Source organism: Ammospiza nelsoni, chromosome Z, assembly GCF_027579445.1.
Source record: "Ammospiza nelsoni isolate bAmmNel1 chromosome Z, bAmmNel1.pri, whole genome shotgun sequence".
NCBI lineage: Eukaryota > Metazoa > Chordata > Aves > Passeriformes > Passerellidae > Ammospiza > Ammospiza nelsoni.
Genome location: NC_080669.1, coordinates 49,199,374 through 49,216,346, shown reverse-complemented (window position 1 = coordinate 49,216,346; position 16,973 = coordinate 49,199,374). Strand labels below are relative to the sequence as shown.

At 38.7% G+C, this 16,973-nt stretch overlaps 1 protein-coding gene across 1 annotated transcript in view; it reads left to right on the top strand.

Annotated features, from left to right (window-relative positions):
* The window catches only part of HOMER1 (homer scaffold protein 1), an 87,940-nt gene that overhangs the window by 66,174 nt on the left and 4,793 nt on the right, over positions 1–16,973 (top strand). The window contains exons 7-8 of the mRNA XM_059491979.1: positions 11,137–11,247; positions 12,908–12,988. Coding sequence (XP_059347962.1) covers positions 11,137–11,247; positions 12,908–12,988 — 192 coding nt within the window. The remainder of the gene's footprint in view (positions 1–11,136; positions 11,248–12,907; positions 12,989–16,973) is intronic.

Below are 16,973 nucleotides of genomic sequence, written 5' to 3'. Positions count from 1 at the left end.
TGAAATGTAATTAAGACTGGTGATTTTTGCAAAGTGCTTTCAGTTCAAGAAATTGGTGGTTGCTGACAAAACTTTGCTTCAGAAGTGTTCCAGTCAAGCAGAAGCTTGTAATGTGTGTTTGTACAGAGGGAGACTGCCACTTTGTCTGTCATCTCATTTAAGCTTCTCCTTTGGAAAAGTGGGAGTTGTAGCCTGTGCTCCAGGTTTGTGAATAGATGATAACAGTTACAGTTGATAAAATTATTTAAATTACAGCCTTGTATTAAAGTTACTACAGTGCAAATGTTCAGGTGAATTTGAACACTAGATAGGCTTTATAGTGAATAACTCATTGCTAAATGTGGACATAATAAGGTAGCATTCTTCCTAAAAAAATGTATTGTCTCAGCTTTGTGTTGCAAAGCTGAGACAATAAAATCCTTACCTAAGAAAGAAAAGTAATGCACAACAACAGCAGCTGTGTTTGTCTTGGGAGACTCAACCAGACTAGACAGGCAAAGATCCCTTTATTTTTTTTATGTTACTCCCACTCTCAGTCAAGTCTTATTTAAAATCTCTTACTGAAAAATTAAATTAATGAAAATAAAATTAATTAATATAGGACTTTTTGGCATTTAATTTTGCTTTTATTTGATACTACATTTAACGTTATTAATCAAGTCTTTGAGGTTATATTCATTAATAGCTGATGATTTTTCTTAACTTTTTTTGAGCAAATTTCCTGCAGTTATTTGTGTTTCTGAGGAAACACAAAATCCATAACAGGGTATTATCTACGCTATGCTCTTTTCATTGCTTACATGCCTTTATTAGGTGATTCTGTAACCTGTGACCTCAGGACTTGTTGATATTTCACAAAGAATATGGAAACACTCTGTTCCTAACTCTCTCTGGGAATGCCGGTTTATTACAATAGGGTAGTTAATTGGGAGTAGTGCCCTCTGTTGGAATTGCTTTTAGAAATATATAGACTTGGCTAACCCAAAGAATTAAATTCTCTAAGCAAAAAATGTATGTAGTGTTAAAAAAAAATTCAATCTCCATCTGTTACCATACAGTGCAGTGCAATACAAAAACTCTTCTAAATTACATGCTGGAGACTGATCTTTCAAACTGAATTAGTGCCTCTCTTCAAAAGAAAAACTGCAAGTCAGATGCTTCTTTCTTATACAAATAAAAAATATGCTGTTGAAATGGCAGATCTGGAGACTTTAAGTTACAGCTAATGTGGTAGCAAGCACTGTTCAGTCCCTGTCTTGTGCTATCTTTCTGTGCAGTTTATCTGTTCTGTATAAGCATGTAGCTGCAGTTGATCCAAAAAATATTCCCCAAACTGGAATCAATCTCACCTGAGATTATGTATAAATTATATATCAAGTTTATATTACATCCTGCTGTAGAAGACAAGGGTAACCCATGTTCTTTTAATAAATACCTTGGGGCAGATTAGAGTGAAATGACACTGAATAGTCAGTGTCTGTAAACATATGTGTGTATATATATGCACACAGTTTCTTTGAAAACAATTTAGTTGAAAAGACAAACAGCCAATTGTAGCCAGTTTAGTTCTTATTATCTGCAGAAAAATAGCAATGTAAAAGTATAAAAATAGCACTTAAAAATGTGTAAGGAAAAGAAAGAGAAAAAAAGGGCAAATAAGGAAAGATTTATAGTCAACCCCCCTTGCTGGCTCCAGAAATGAGACTTCGTATAATTTTGATGTGTGTTGTCTGAATTGAAGATGTTGGTCCATCGGGGGTGGGGAAAGTCCACAAAACTCAAAAGATTTCATGAGTTTTATATGCTGAGGTTCACTGTTGTTACAGCTGGCCTATTGTGCCAGTGCAGTTTAGCTCACTGGCCATCAGCAGAGATGAGCTTCCTTCAGGCTCATGTGAGTGTCCCTGACACTGCCCAGGCAGCCCTCTGCACTTGGGTGGGTGCTTTGCACATCAGCAGATTGCCCCCTGAATGTCTGAGACTTTAGCATTCCGGTCTCTCTTCCAGTATTACTTGTGGATGCATTCTTCTCCCCAGCCATCCCCCTAGAATGGTTGGACAATAGCACCCCCTTCATCTTAAGTTCCAGTCACAATCCAAATTCCGGTTAGTAGGTGTATTTGGGGAGGGGTGGGCTTTGGTGGTCATAGATGAATAGCTGCTTCTTTGCAGTTTGCTATAGTCGGCAAAAGGCCTCCAGTGATTTTGCCAGTGCTGACCCATTAACAATTTCAATCTCCCACAAGTCAAAGATAGTCCTCCTTTTTTCTAGTAATTCTTGTAGAGACAAAAGCATGGATAGTAAGAGTTCCACTCTTAAGGAAACTGTCTAAGGTTGCTTCTCTTTCTTTGATTTTGGTTGCACTTTTGAAATAATTCCACTTTTCTTTTTTGGCCATCTCTGAGTTTTACTCATTTATCAGTTCAATTTTTTGTGTTAACCTACATTTGTTTGCTTTCCCTGAGGCCTTTCTCTTCCTTCTTCCATTTGTTCTCTGCCTTAATAATGCCTAGAGCTGAGATAAAGCATAATACAGATTCAGTGTGGCTGAGTGAAACATTCTCAATAAATTAAAGTGTTGTGCTTTCTCCTGATACATTCTAGGCTTAATTGAGAAACACTGTATTTGATATTTTATCAGACAGTTTATTTTTCAGACCTTTGCTAAATGGGTGTATGGATTTTTACCTCTCAAATACAAAGAGAAAATTGTAGGAAAATGTGATGCCCAGTCACAAGCTTAACTTGGAGCTTTCAGCCTTCTCTAATCTGCTCAGAAACAACCAAAAATTTCCCTTAAATGGGGCTGGTGAGCACTCCTACACACCTTGCATAGCTTTTTGACATCAAAAGGGATTCATGAGTTTAGAATAGCTCAGTAACAGAAAGAAAAACCCTGAAGTAAGCTGCTTCAGACAAATAGAATAGCATGGGCCCTAACATTAATCCTGCTACCACAAAGAGGAAAGGATTGAATGATGATATAAATTATGGAAAGTAACCCACAGTTCTGTCTTTGTCATGTTAAAAAAGAAAATGATTAATTTTTTTCATGCACGCTATCTGCTAAGTAAATCATCCTATGACACTGGGCAATAGCACAAAGTAATAACACCAGTGCATAATAATAAGAGCTGCAGTCCTTGAAGATCATTCATCTTCAGGAAAAGAAGTCTAAGATAAAAAGAGATGAAGGGAAGTGATCAAGCTCCTGGGTAGTCATGAAAGAACAGAGAGGTAAACTCTTGAATTCTAGCTTGTTATTTTTCAAAAATTTCCCATAAGATAAAAATTAGGCTATTGTGTTCTTTCATTCAATGAATGAAATAAATGTGAGATATCTTATGTAGTTATTAAAATCACCTGACAAATAATGGACTGTGATTTTCGTACTGTTAAAACAATTTTTAAAATGGATATTAAAAAATTGCCTGAGCATACCAAAATAAAAACATGGTCATTTTACTGGACTGTTTCCATGTCACTTAAAGAGAACAACAGTCTGTAAAAGGACTGTGAAAGTTCAAAAGAAATATGGAGTGCTGTATAAACCATCTGTTCAGAAATCTTTGCAGATCCTTTAGAAGTCACCTCCACATTTCCATCAGCTACATTGATACTTGAATAGCCAAAACTAACTTTTGAATGTGCAATTGCAATGTGATGAATTTATCTGCTGGGTTGGAGCCCATGCCATGGACTTCATATTTGCTGACAAGTCTTGTTAGCAGCCCTGTGACGACTGTAGAAAACTGTTTGGTTTTATATGCCCAAGGAAGAACTTTATCTAAGAGTGGAAATATGAAGGAACTTGACAGAAAACATACTAAAAAGAAATTTATGAATGGAGTTCTGATCCAAAAAATTTCTGGTAATTCACCTTTTTCATTTGATGTCTATCTCTTGTCATTCTCCCTTTAAGACTGTGTCCCTCGTACTGAACAATTCAAATTTAGCTTTGAATAAATTTTGATTGATTGATTAAGAAAAAAAGTTAACCAAGTATAATCTTCTCCTTAAGATACTGTAATTATCATGTGGTTAGATAGCAGCTTTGTACTTCTTGTTTACAATGAAAATAGTTGACCACTTTTTTGCATGGCATTAGGGATAGCAATGGAAAAAAATACAAGCATTTTATTTCAGACAATATGTTGGGAATTTTTTCTCAGATCTACATTTTAGTCCCTTGAATATCCATTTCAGCCATCATAAGTGCTTTATTATTTTTGAAATTGTATGTGCTGTCAGCCTTAGGCTATCAGAGCATTTCTTAGAAGAAGAATTGTGAAACCCAGCACATATTTTAAACTCTCTTTGTGTCCATGATTCCTAATACAGACAATCCACCTAGCATTTATGAAGATTCAACCCTTGGTTGATAATTGCACTTTACAAGAACGATGATCTCTTTTCAGACAGAGCAGCTGTATAAGGTTACATTCCTTGAATCAAAATGTGAATTTGCCTTTTTTTTTTTTTTGTTTGAGAAGTTTTGCATTTAGGACCCAAGACTGTTTTGCTAGGGTTTTTTTTTTTCTTTTCCTGGGAATTCACTTTCTCTGAATGTGTCATATAGAAAATAATAATTTGGAAAAAAAAACCTAACAAACCAACAACTAAGCTACTCTGACTCTGGCTAATACAATAATTTTTCACAGAAGTGCTCTCTCATCACCATCTTCTTATTTCTAGAAAATCCTAAGAAAAGTGTTATCTACAAGTTATAAAACACATGCTTTGTGGAGGCATGCGACAAGATGTTTACACAGTTAAAGTCTGCAGAATTAAATACATTCTATAATTCCAAAGCTCTGCAGGAGAATAAGAAAATGACTGGATTTAGATCCTCAGGATGATATCTGTACGGTGTTTGCATTGCATGTGTTTCATGAACTGGCCAGGTGACTGGAAAAAGTATCTGCTAATTAGATTGTAGGGAAAGGAAGGTGCTTTGAATTTAGTATTACCTTATCAATTGCAAATAATAATGCATGGCTGAAGGTCAAATCATCAATTCTGGTAAACTTGTTATGTTTTCAAAGATTTCTACTAGAGTTTCATTGCTTTCTTCACAAAAATCAAGCAGATGATAGGTTATTCCTATTTAATCTATTGTGGAAAACATTTTGGTATTTCCATGGCTTAAGGCATCAACTGCTTAAAGAAGAAATGTGTCCTTTTTCAGTAAAATCTTCTGTTTTCTCCGTTGAAAAAAGTAATAAATTGCTAGTAGCGCACAACACTTGCCCCCAGGTTATTGCTTTATCTATGGGTAAATCTTGGAAAACTACAGTAATTAATTTCCTGTCAGAAGTGATTTATATGAATAATACCATTGTGTGATTTTTGTTCCTTCAGAATCACCCTTAAAAATAAATTTTTCTTGTTTTCTGCATTTTCACATTTCTTAACACCAAAAATCTTCCCAGAATTTTTTATTCTTAAAAGCTGCGCTGGAATAATTGTTATTATTAGCTTGTTGCATGCTGTTGTGCTTTGTAGTACTGTCTACCCTTAAGAACTGAGATGTTTTCTCTGCATAAATTATGTGAAACTTTTTGCAGTTAACCACAGTTTTGCTGACCCATGAAATAGCATTTCTCTTCTGCTCATGGAAAGCAAAGGGCTCTTTTTTCATTTGTGGGAAGTTCATCTTCAATTATTGATGGAACAATACTGTCACAGTCATAGTTATGATCCTTTTAGGGATGTAACTTAATCAGTTAAAAATAGGTAATTAATACTTCAGTCTAGCATGAGCAGTCTGTGCGACTTCAGAGCACTCTATGTGTTCTGCACTGTAGCTTGGGCTAGCAAATCTTGGATATTGCATCTACAGTAAATAAAAGGGAGAAAAATACAATATAGAAACAGCAAGTTAGTTGTGTCAGCTAGAGAAAAAAGGTGACAACCACCCTGAATATATGATGCTAATATGGCTTAAAAAGTTTTTGAATGGCCAGGCTCAGAGAGTGGTGGTGAGTGGAGTTACATCCAGCTGGTGTTCAGCCACCAGTGCTGCTCCCCAGGGCTCAGTACTGGGGCCAGTCCTGTTTAACATCTTCACCAGTGATCTCATGGAGGGCACCCTCAATCAGTTCACAGGTGACACCAAGCTGGGTGGGAGTGCTGATCTGCTGGAGGGCAGGGAGGCTCTGCAGAGGGATCTGGAGAGGCTGCATCATGGCTGAGGCCAATGGTGAGAGGTTCAACAAGGCCCAGTGCTGGGTCCTGCCCTTGGGTCTCAACAACCCCAGGCAGCTCCACAGGCTGGGGCAGAGTGGCTGGAAAGGAGCTGGGGGTGCTGGTGACAGAGCTGAACATGAGCCAGGCTGTGCCCAGGGGGCCAAGAAGGCCAATGGCATCCTGGCCTGGATCAGCAATGCTGTGGCCAGCAGGGCCAGGGCAGGGATTGTCCCCCTGTGCTGGGCCCTGCTGAGGCCACCCCTGGAATCCTGATCCCCTCAGGTCAGGAAGGTCATTTTGGTGCTGGAATGAGTCCAAAGAAAGGCAGTGGAGTTGGTGAAGGGTCTGGAGCACAAGTCCTGTGAGGAGCAACTGAGGAAGCTGGGAGTGTTTAGCCTGGAGAAAAGGAGACTCAGAGGGGACCTAATCATTCTCTGCAACTGCCTGAAAGGAGGCTGTAGGTGGGGGTTGGTCTCTTCACCCGAGTAAGAAGCAAGAGGACCAGAGGAAATAGCCTTGAGTTGTGCCAGTTTAGCTAGTAGGAAAAAATTCTTCACAGAAAGGGCTGTCAAGCATTGGAACAGGATGTCCAGGGAAGTGGTGTAGTCACTATCCTTGGAGGTATTTGAGAGACATGTAAATGTGGTACTTGTACATGTGGCGTAGTGGTAGAGTTGGCTGTGCTGGGTTAACTGTTGGACTCAATGATCTTAAGGGTCTTCTCCAACCTGAATTATTCTACAGTTGTGTGACAAATTCTGTGTTCTAGATGGATTCTGTGTCTAATGTGTCTTGATTTGCCTTTCTGTAGAAGTTGGAATAATTTCTGTATGTAGGTAAGAAGGAATTGCATGATCTGTTGGTACTGAACTGTACAATTAATCTCAAGAAAGTGGTTTGAAAAAATTAATCCAGCTGGAGCAAACACAGCAGAGAATCATTTAGTCAATAATTGCTTGGGGCAGGTCACCATTCAAAATATTTGTGCCATTCCACTTCTTTTCTTCTGTCTAACTGAAGTCTTCACTTGCAAAGTAACTTTCTGTGGTCAGGATTTTCTTGAGAGTCTTTTCAGTTTTCTGAAGCTTTAGGCAGTCACTGTCTTAAGTTCACACCAAGGCTGTTACTCCTTGTTGTGTTATGTGCCTGAAGCCTCACTCCTCCAGTCTTCCCAGTGTGCTTGCCCTCTGCTGCAATGAAAACCTCTTCCTGGAATCCTCCTGCATTTATTGGTTGTTGAACCTAGACTAAAATGTCCAGAAAATTCTACAATGGCCACTGCTGGGAGGGTCTAGGGTCTACCAGAAGAAGTTGCCTTGCTGTCCTACTTCAGCTGACATATTCAACACTGAAGTAGGCAGTTGAGTATAACACCATCCACATGCTAGAAGAGTTTCCACAGTAAATAGTCACTAAAAAGCCTTTTCAGAATATTTTCTTTACACGTAATCCTTACCTGGATAATAAATGCAAAATAAAGAAAGAGAGGCTAAGAACACTAACTTTTTTCTTTTTCAGTCTCAAACACAAAGCCACAGTTATTGACGTTTTCAGATATGCAAGTCAGTGCAGTCTTATGGTAGCACAATAGCAGGACTTTGTTTAGCCAGTTACTGTTCAAAGATTGTTCTTTCAGTCTGAATTCTGTACTCAAAATGAGGTGTAATCACGGGTACATTTCTTGATACTGCTGTGAAAGGGTTTGAAGGATTGATTGAGCTTTGCTTTTAAACCTGAAACACTGAATGAGGAGTGTCCCTGATAATAGCCTTTGGGAGGGTCAGGCTAAAGCACTTTAACTTCCTTTTATGCCCCCTTCTGTGCATAATGCATTAACAGTTACTTGTAATGATTTTTGGACCACTGATCATGGGAAAATTAAGTGCAATTTGAGACAAAAAACAGGACAAGTATATGCTATGCAGATTTTTGCCTAGAGTTTTATCTTTTGTTACTTCTGTTTTCAATTGCATATTCTTTATATCACATCATTTTCCAGCCCATCTTACTATACAGATCTTTTGAAAGGGTCACAGTATGTTTTTCGTCTTTATAGGTACATTCAAGAAGATAAAAACCTGAAAATATTTGACATCTTTTCAGATCTCTGTAGAAATGGGCATTTAAATAAGACTGATTAAAGTAACCCAGTTTTTTAATTGAGTTTGTTCTTTTTCTTCCCAACTTATGAGTTTTCAGTCAACACTAAACAAAACAGTTGAACATTATTTTCTTGCATAATCAGTAAGAGATGGATGTTTGCCCAGAGAAGAGCTTGGCTAGAGTAAGACATCACAGCCTTTTTAGTGCTGGCACTTAATTGTCCTTCTGAGAGTAGTTGCTTCTGTTGGCAGAAGGTTTGTGGGAGCATGGCCTGCTCTGCTTAAGAATAATCATCTGTGTTTACTTAAGCAATTTCAATAAGTGTGTTGAGTTAATGTGGACCAGAGTGTACTTGGGAGTGCTCACATGAACTGTGCACCTGGCAGGGCTGCTGCAGGAGATGTGTTTAACCAGCAATAATAGATGCAAGTTAGAACATAACATTTCATCTAACACTTTGATTCATCACCCCTTGGATTCCCAGCTTGCACCAATACATATATCCTCTCTATGTGTACCAGCCAAGAGGAAACCATATGGAGAACAGGGGGAGTCCAGGTGCTTCCTTAGTCACAGGACGAGAGACCTCTGCAGGCATGCTTCAAGGCATGAGGTTCTGGGGCAGAGGTAGTTTGGGGACTGGGCTTACTTTCATCTCTCCAGATGAGGTTTTGTGTAAGTGAGCATCCTGTGCTAATGCTTGCTGAGGGCCAGTGGGTTCTTGCTGAGTGCAACAGCTTTTGAAGAGAGATTGTCTTCTTGGAAGTTACTATTCAACATTTCAGCAGGAAAGCTTGGAAATGTTTGAAAAGTTAAACATCAGAAGAGCTGAAGGTGGAAGGGGTGAATGAGTTTGACAGTTCCAGCAAAACTTAGGAAGGAGCTCGAGCTCTTCATAAACCTGCAATGTCCGAACTGTCACAGTTCTGCTTGAATAGTGGAGGATTCTTGACTGGGCAAGACCCTGAGCAGGCAAATGTGACCTCAAAATTTGCCCTGTTTTGACCAGGAGGCCTTGACCAGATGTCCACCAGTCCCTTTCCAGTCTAAATTGCTCTGTGCCTTTCTGATTCTTGCTCCCTGTAGATGCTAGGTCAGACACTGTGCAGACACAAGTTTGTCCTCATTGATGTGTTCCAGTTCTTGTTTGTGTAGTTGCAGTGGTGAACACTGTAACAGTATTATAAGAATCTAAATACAGATAGATGTGTGTAATTGAGAAAATCATCTAAGACTTCAGTTGTAATGCTCAGGGGCATGTAATAAAATGAAGCAAATAAGGGTTTTCTAAAAATTTTTTTTGGTCTTGTCATGAGCACTGGTATTCCTTTTGGGACAATACCAGCAAATAAGAAAGTTCTTGGCATGCTGCCTTACCAAGCTATATCCTACTCCCTCATTCCCTTTACCCCCTGCCAGGAATTTGTTCCAATCTCAGTTCTCTCCATTACAAACCTCATGTGCAGAAATAGTTTTTTTAACCAATAGTTTTCCAGCAGAAGAACCTAGATTCACCATGGCTATGCAGAAGAGAGGTTTGTGGTCTGTGAGTCAGACAGGAGAAGTTGTTTTAATTTCCTTGTGTTTCATCTTGACTTCCCTTGGACTTGATTCAGTAATCTACCTTTTGAGCCTACAAATAGTTCAGAGTCTGAAATTGCTGGTATCACAGTGGCTTTATTAGCTAGGGGACATTGGTGCTGAAAAGGAGCAACCTTGATTGCCTGAGATACTATTTTACCTAAGAAATAAAATTGTCTTGGAAAATATCTGCCCTCTGCCTTATGGCTGCCTCTCCAAGAATGTTAAATTGAGTGTTAAAGGTTTTTGTTGCAGAATTAACTGGCATTTTGTTCAAAGGAGTTTTATGGCCAGATTTGTAGGTATGCCATGCAGCTCTGTTGAAAACTTTATATTAGGATTGACAGGCTCATAACTTCTGGAGAGAAATTCATTATTAGGTTTTAGTTATTAAACAAAAATGTTTTAGTGCACACATGTAGGCAGACGTGGTGTAAAAGTTCTCTAATATTCTGACCTGAAATGTGAGAGGTACATAAACAGAGACTTTTCTGCATAGGCTCTAGCTGCATGGATTTTGTCTCTTTGTTGCAGCAGCTGTTTTTTAAAACTGTTTTTCTGTGAGTGGCAGAATATTAGCATCATTTTGATTATGAAATAAAACAAAAGTGCATACCACTGCCAGGTATCTTAACATAATCAAGGGGAGATGGAACGTGCTTGCTGTCTGCTAGTAAAAGGGGAACTGAGCAAATCCAAATTGTGACATTAGCTGTTGCCTTTGTGACTGAGAGATGAGCTCCGTTACTAGGAAAGTTAGAAGCTGGCAGCTGTACTTTGCTGGCTGAGTGTCTGCTGTTGCACTGTTGATGCCGAGTGATGCTGTGAAATGTTAATTGGCTTTCTAGGAAGTGTGTGAACGTTGTGACTTAGTAAGGTGGTAGAAGATTAAGAAGTGTCAGATGGAGAGGTTAGTTAGACAGACAGATCTGTGTTTAGTCATCAAGGCATTACTGTGTTTGAAGTGGTAATTCAGAACTTTGTTAAAACTTTTGATAATTAGTATAAGTTTTAATTAGTGTTCTTCTCAGCATATAACAAATTAATTTTTTTGTTTCCAGGAATTCATAGCAACAACTTACATAATAATATGTAATGGAACATTATGCTAACTTTATAATAGCACCTTGACCATTTTAATGAGTAGAAGTCATCCAGAAGTTAGGGTGTATTTCAAAGGCAGCTATTGATGCAAAGAAGTAATAGTACCTTGAATATATTGAAATTAATTCTGTACGTGTTTCTTCTACCTATTTCAACAGGTGACTGAACTGGAATGTGTGAGCAGTCAAGCCAATGCAGTCCACACTCATAAAACAGAATTAAACCAGACAATACAGGAATTAGAGTCTACGCTGAAGAAAAAAGAAGAGGTATCTGCTAACATTTGTTTTTGGCTTTTCTGTTACATCATTTCTAAAACCTTTCAATATTAAGCTTGTGATGGCTAGATACTGAATTATTTGCTATTGATGTTACAAAGTAAATTATTTTTCAACTTTTTGGCATTGTTAGTGTTTTTCATTTATATAATTGCATTAGCCCAATATAGAGCTGGGTATCTGGATAGCAGCAAAAAACGTATCATGTTTTCCTGTTTGCTTTTGCCAAAGATTTTTGTTTGTAAAAGTAAGTCATAAGTGGTTTCCACAGGGCAATAATCACACTGATGCAGTCCAGATTCCCTAAGAAAGGAAGCTGTTGTAGGCATGCTTTCTGTTTTTCTGGAGAATAGGGTTTGAGACAAGTAATAGGTCAATGCCTTTGTCCAGCCAGTCCCTTTTTCAGGCTCTGCTAATAGAGGCGACCTTTATGGTCCATAAAATCAGTTCCATAAGATCAATTTCCTTAAACACATGCCAAAACCCCAGCCTGAAACTTGGTATTTACTGTGCCATGTGCCTTGGCCTGGAGCTGCAGCAAGTAAATAAAAGGAATTGGAGTAACACCTGCATTGGCATATGTCCTAGAGGAAAGTGTATCTGTACCACAGAAGGATCAAGAATCACCCCCTTATGGATGGAAAAAGGAGATGGAAGCAGCTGCACAGGAGGAATTATTTGCCCCGTGTAAGAGACTGTGGGGACTGGCATGTGTGCTTGGAGGGCAGTGTGTCTTGCCAAGCCTTCCCCCAGTGCTGTGAGGTGTTTCCAAGGAGGATGCAGGAGAGGCACAGTCATTACAGAATATCCTCTCAAAATGGAATGAAACCTTTTCCAAACTCCTTCCTACTTAGAAGATTAGGCTCAGCTTGGTAATGTTTCCCATTTTGTTACCCATTTCTTTTGAATTATGCTGAGTTGTTGGCTGCAAAAAAATCTTGGCAAAAGGAGTTCTGGGGAGTGAATATGCCTATCTGGACAAGAGTACTTACTAGTTTTAAGTTTGATACCTTTTAGTTTTGTTCACTGTTTCTGTTCTTGTCTCTGAACCTAAGAAACCTAAGGTTTCTCTTCTGTTCATTATTTCATCTATATTTATTTTATACCTTATTGTTTTCTAATTGCTAAATTAAAGATGCCATTTCTTTTAGATTCTCTTTTTACAGAAGTCAATCAAAAAGGCAGTTTTTTGATGTTCAGCCCTGCTGCTGGTGACATAATAAGCAGTTTACATTTGAAAATTGGATTTTTTTTCTTGAAAAACAGGGAAGAGTAGATTCTGATAAAATTTAAAGTATAAATTCGGTTTTTAATTACATTTCAAAAATTAATGAATTAATTAATTTTAAAATTTGTTTTCTTAATTTTTTGGGCTTCTCCTCTTCAGGGGGAGAAGAAAACTTGGACTTTTACAAATGAAAATTCTTTTGTCTATTGTTGTTCATTGACAATGGAGTTGCTGTTTCGGGGCTGTGATTAAGAAGTATTGGGAGCAGGGCTTACACGTCATGTTCTCTGATGGGCAGTAGCCAACTGGCAGTTTTGGTATTGTTGCAATGACTTTCTCGGAAGAAGAAGCAGGAGCCAGATTACCAGCACCAAGGCCAAGCCAGGTAACACATTGCTAGCAGGGTTGTTTCTTCTCCCTTAGGAAATAGAAGGATTGAAACAAGAAATTGAAAATGCCAGAGAGCTCCAGGCGCAGAGGGATTCTCTGACCCAGAAGTTACAGGTGAGCTGTAGTGCATCATCTTAATTTAGAGAAAAGGGAAAAATTATCAGTAAGTGAGCAGTTCACATGTACAACTTGTGCTATATTTACTGAATGTGCCAGTTGAATGTGTGGGTTAGACTGCCCTGAAAGTGCTGGGGTGGGATGACCCTTAGGAATTTGTATCAAAATTTCTACCTGCTCTAAATTTCTATTTGTATCTGAGGAAACACATTCACATTGCTTTTACATGTCCACAGAGTACTCTCAGGTTAGCAAACATCCTTCCCTGATACATGTCCTGGACAGTTCTGGTCCATTTTCACAGCAGTGTCTTCCCATAATTTTTGCATGCCACTGAAATGGTCTGTCTGTGTATCATCAGCCTGGGAGGAGTTTGTGTTCAGTTTTTTAATATGTCCTGAGAAAGTAAAGAGTAAAGTGTTCTTGTGTTGTACAGGCTTTAAAACCACACTTTCTACATTTTCTTGGAATTATTTAGAAACATTGTGTTTTTATTCTTAGCAGTTGTTTCTTACTGTGTGTAATACCAGATACCTGAGGCTGCTGGAATTCATGTTTTCTCATTATATCCTCCCGTGCTCCATCTGAGCTCTTTCCAGTCTGTTGCTGCACTGACCAGCCTGCATAGCCACATTCCTTGTCACACCTGCGGCTGGAATGACCAAAGCTTATGTGGATTACACTGTGGGTTCAGCTTTCTGAGTTTTGAAGGAACTGGAAACTCAGGCATTAAATAGCTCCAACCCTAAGGTGCTGAAAGGGAATTCTCTTGGTTCTGTGGCTTAGCATGCTGAAAGCAAGCCCCATCAGATCACAGCCATAGCTTAGAAATCATTAGGCAGGTATTCTTTGAAATGTGTGACATTAATTGGAACCTCCATGAATCAAATTTTAACCTGCAGAATAAAACACTAAAGATCAAAATGAGTTCATTCATTTTCCCCATTCTTACATCAACTTGTTTGTACAAAGTATGTTATTACTTTGAACAGTGTTTAAAGAGTGTTTTGAGTACATTGACCTTGCCTGTTCCAAAAATTGTTGCTGGTTTTAGGCTAAATCTACAAGTTTTCATTTGAAAAGGCATTTATGTGAGACTAAAAAGAGACATTGTAATGAGAGTTGGAAATTGTTCCAGCAATAGCAAATGCAGTAATTTCATTGTAAGATCATATGAAAAGTAGCAGTGAACCAGAATTATTCTTAGCAAGCAGAATTATGAGATTAGTAAGAAATTAAAGATTAGAAAATGGTAAATTTTTATTAAAATTTTACCTTATAAAGTCAGTAGTTACATTCTGGTATATTTATGTATAAGTGATTGAGGGCAGCCCTGCCCAGAAGGACTTAGGGGTGATGGTAGATGAAAAATTCAACACTAACCAGCAGTGTGTGCTCCCAGCCCAGAGAGCCACACGTGTCCTGGGCTGCATCCAGAGCAGGGTGGGCAGCAGGGCAGGGAGGGGATTCTGCCCCTCTGCTCTGCTCTGCTGAGACCCCACCTGCAGGGCTGCGTCAGCTCTGGGGGCACAGCACAGCAAGGACAGGGACCTGCTGGAGGGAGTCCAGAGGAGGCCACAGAGAGATCAGAGGGATGGAGCACCTCCCCTGTGAAGAGAGGCTGAGAAAATTTGGGCTGTTCAGCCTGGAGAAGAGAAGGTTGCATGGAGGGGTTACTGTCAGCAGCTTCAGAGTATCTGACAGTGTCCTACAGGGAGCCAGGTAGGGACTCTTCATCAGGAACTGCAGTGATAGGACAAGGAGTAATGTCTTCAAACTGAAAGATTGTAGGTTAATAATAGACACTAGGATGAAATTTTACTTGATGATGGTGGTGAAGCACTGCTTCAGGTTACCCAAAAAAGTTTTGGATGCCCCATCCCTGGAAATGTCCAAGGCTAGGTTGGATGGCACTTTGAGCAACCTTATCTAAAGGAGAGGGTTCCTGCCCCTGACAAAGGATTGAAACCCTTTGTTGGGTTGTTTTAAGGGTCCTCCTAACCTAATCCATTTTATAATTCTGTGATTGTTTAATGACCAAATGGACATATTTTGTATATATGTCCGTGTGTCACATTGTAACATGTGTTTCTGGAAATGGCTCTACATAGTTTTATTCAAGTAAATTTAAAGGATCACTTAGGATCTGAGTTAAAAGGTGCCTTTATTAAGCTTAAACTTAATTACTGCCCTGATCCTGCCCATGAAAAAGGTCTTGAGTCTGTGCTTTGCTGTAGTTGTCCTGCTTTGATTATACTGGTGTTCTCTGAGCCACTTCACCCTACATCTGTCACATTGTCTGCTGTAGTTTCACACTGTCTCATGTATGTTCACTTACCTGACTCATCATTTATTTTCAGGCTGATTCTCTCTGGGGTTTGTATCTGTTTCTCTCACTCTTTGTTCTTGTGCTTTTTTTCTCCTTCTTGTACTTTGCAAATGGATTATGTAACTTTAAAATTTTTTTGTAAAAATCCTCTATGAAAAATGCTATACAGAGAAATTAGTATTTCAAGGTGTACAGCATTTCTGACAAATGCACATCAGGAATCGATTAGATATCAATCACTGGAAAACTCTAGTGAAGAACAATATGTTGTCATGAAGGTTAAGTATCGGGCTGCTAATTCCATTTGTAATGTAGAGAAGTCATATCAGTGAGTCATGATCAGCATGACTCTCACAGTAGGTCAGAATATCTTTATTAATATGGCTAATTCCTAAATGTTGCTGTTGTGTATCGTTTGAATATTTTATTCCGATCCTTGCACTGAATTCTGCAAAGGATTGTTACAGTTAGAAAAACAAACATAACTAGTAATGATTTATTTATTCTGTAAGACAAAATATAAGAAATGATTACATCTGATGAAAGAAGAACTTATAAAACCAAAGGCAAAAAATCCAAGTGCAAAATACATTCTAAAAAGGGCCTGAATGTATCAAAGACTCAATTTGTTGTTGGATGAGATCAGCTGCCAGTAAAGGGAAATGACACAGTTAGGGGAATAGATTACATGTAATCCACCTCTTCCAATCAAGAAGCAAGTTTTGTGGTTGTCTGATTTGAAACAGGAAACTGCACGTGAGCTGGACATGAACTTACAATGCAATAACATTGCAGAAAGCATTAATACTAATTTAGGGTAAATATGCATAAGGGTCAAACGTAAATTTAAGAAGTAGCATTTTCCAGAAGTTAAAAGCAATATCTTCTGGCATATTTTATTAAAAATGTGTGAGAAGGGCCTGAAGGGTGTTCTTCAGTGCTAGATACAGGCCAGCAGAATGCTCTAGTCAAGCCCAGATATTACAATGTAAAGCCATATAAGTATCTATATGTTTGTCCCAAAGTGATCTATTTCATCACTGGCTTGCCTGCTTGCAGGAATTAATTATCATTGAGGTTACAGCAGTGACAAGAAAACTTCCTAGAGCACACAGATTTGGTGACTAGGAGAGGAGCAATGACAGGATGGGCAAATACTGAAAAACAGCAATCAGTTTTCTGTGAGCTAAAGAAAGGGCTGTGTCACTCTGGCAAAGCTGAGAGGACCTTGGATTTCACGTTTATGTCCTATACTGTAATCACTTGGCCCTCAGAGGGTCTTGAACATGTGCAATCACTACACCAGGTAGTACTTTTAAGTGCTTGGCTTGGAAGGCAGGAGTAGGCCCAATGAAGAAGAGTTTTTACATGGTAGGACGGGGTTATAACCAGTTGTCTTCATTTGTAGCAGCAGTGAGGTAGCTATTCAATATATAAGCATGTGCGCATTTTATTTGTATAATTTCTACAAGTGCGCTATCCAGTTAGCTTCTTTTAGTGCTTTGGCAACTAAATTGTTCAGTGCTAAACAAATTAATTCTTCTCTTGAGCCTGGCAGTAAGAGGTAATTCCTGCTCTCGGGTGTGCTGGCTGTTCAAGACTGGTGCCCAAAAATCCATAGTTTTTTACTTGCTCATTTGCAAACAAGAAGTA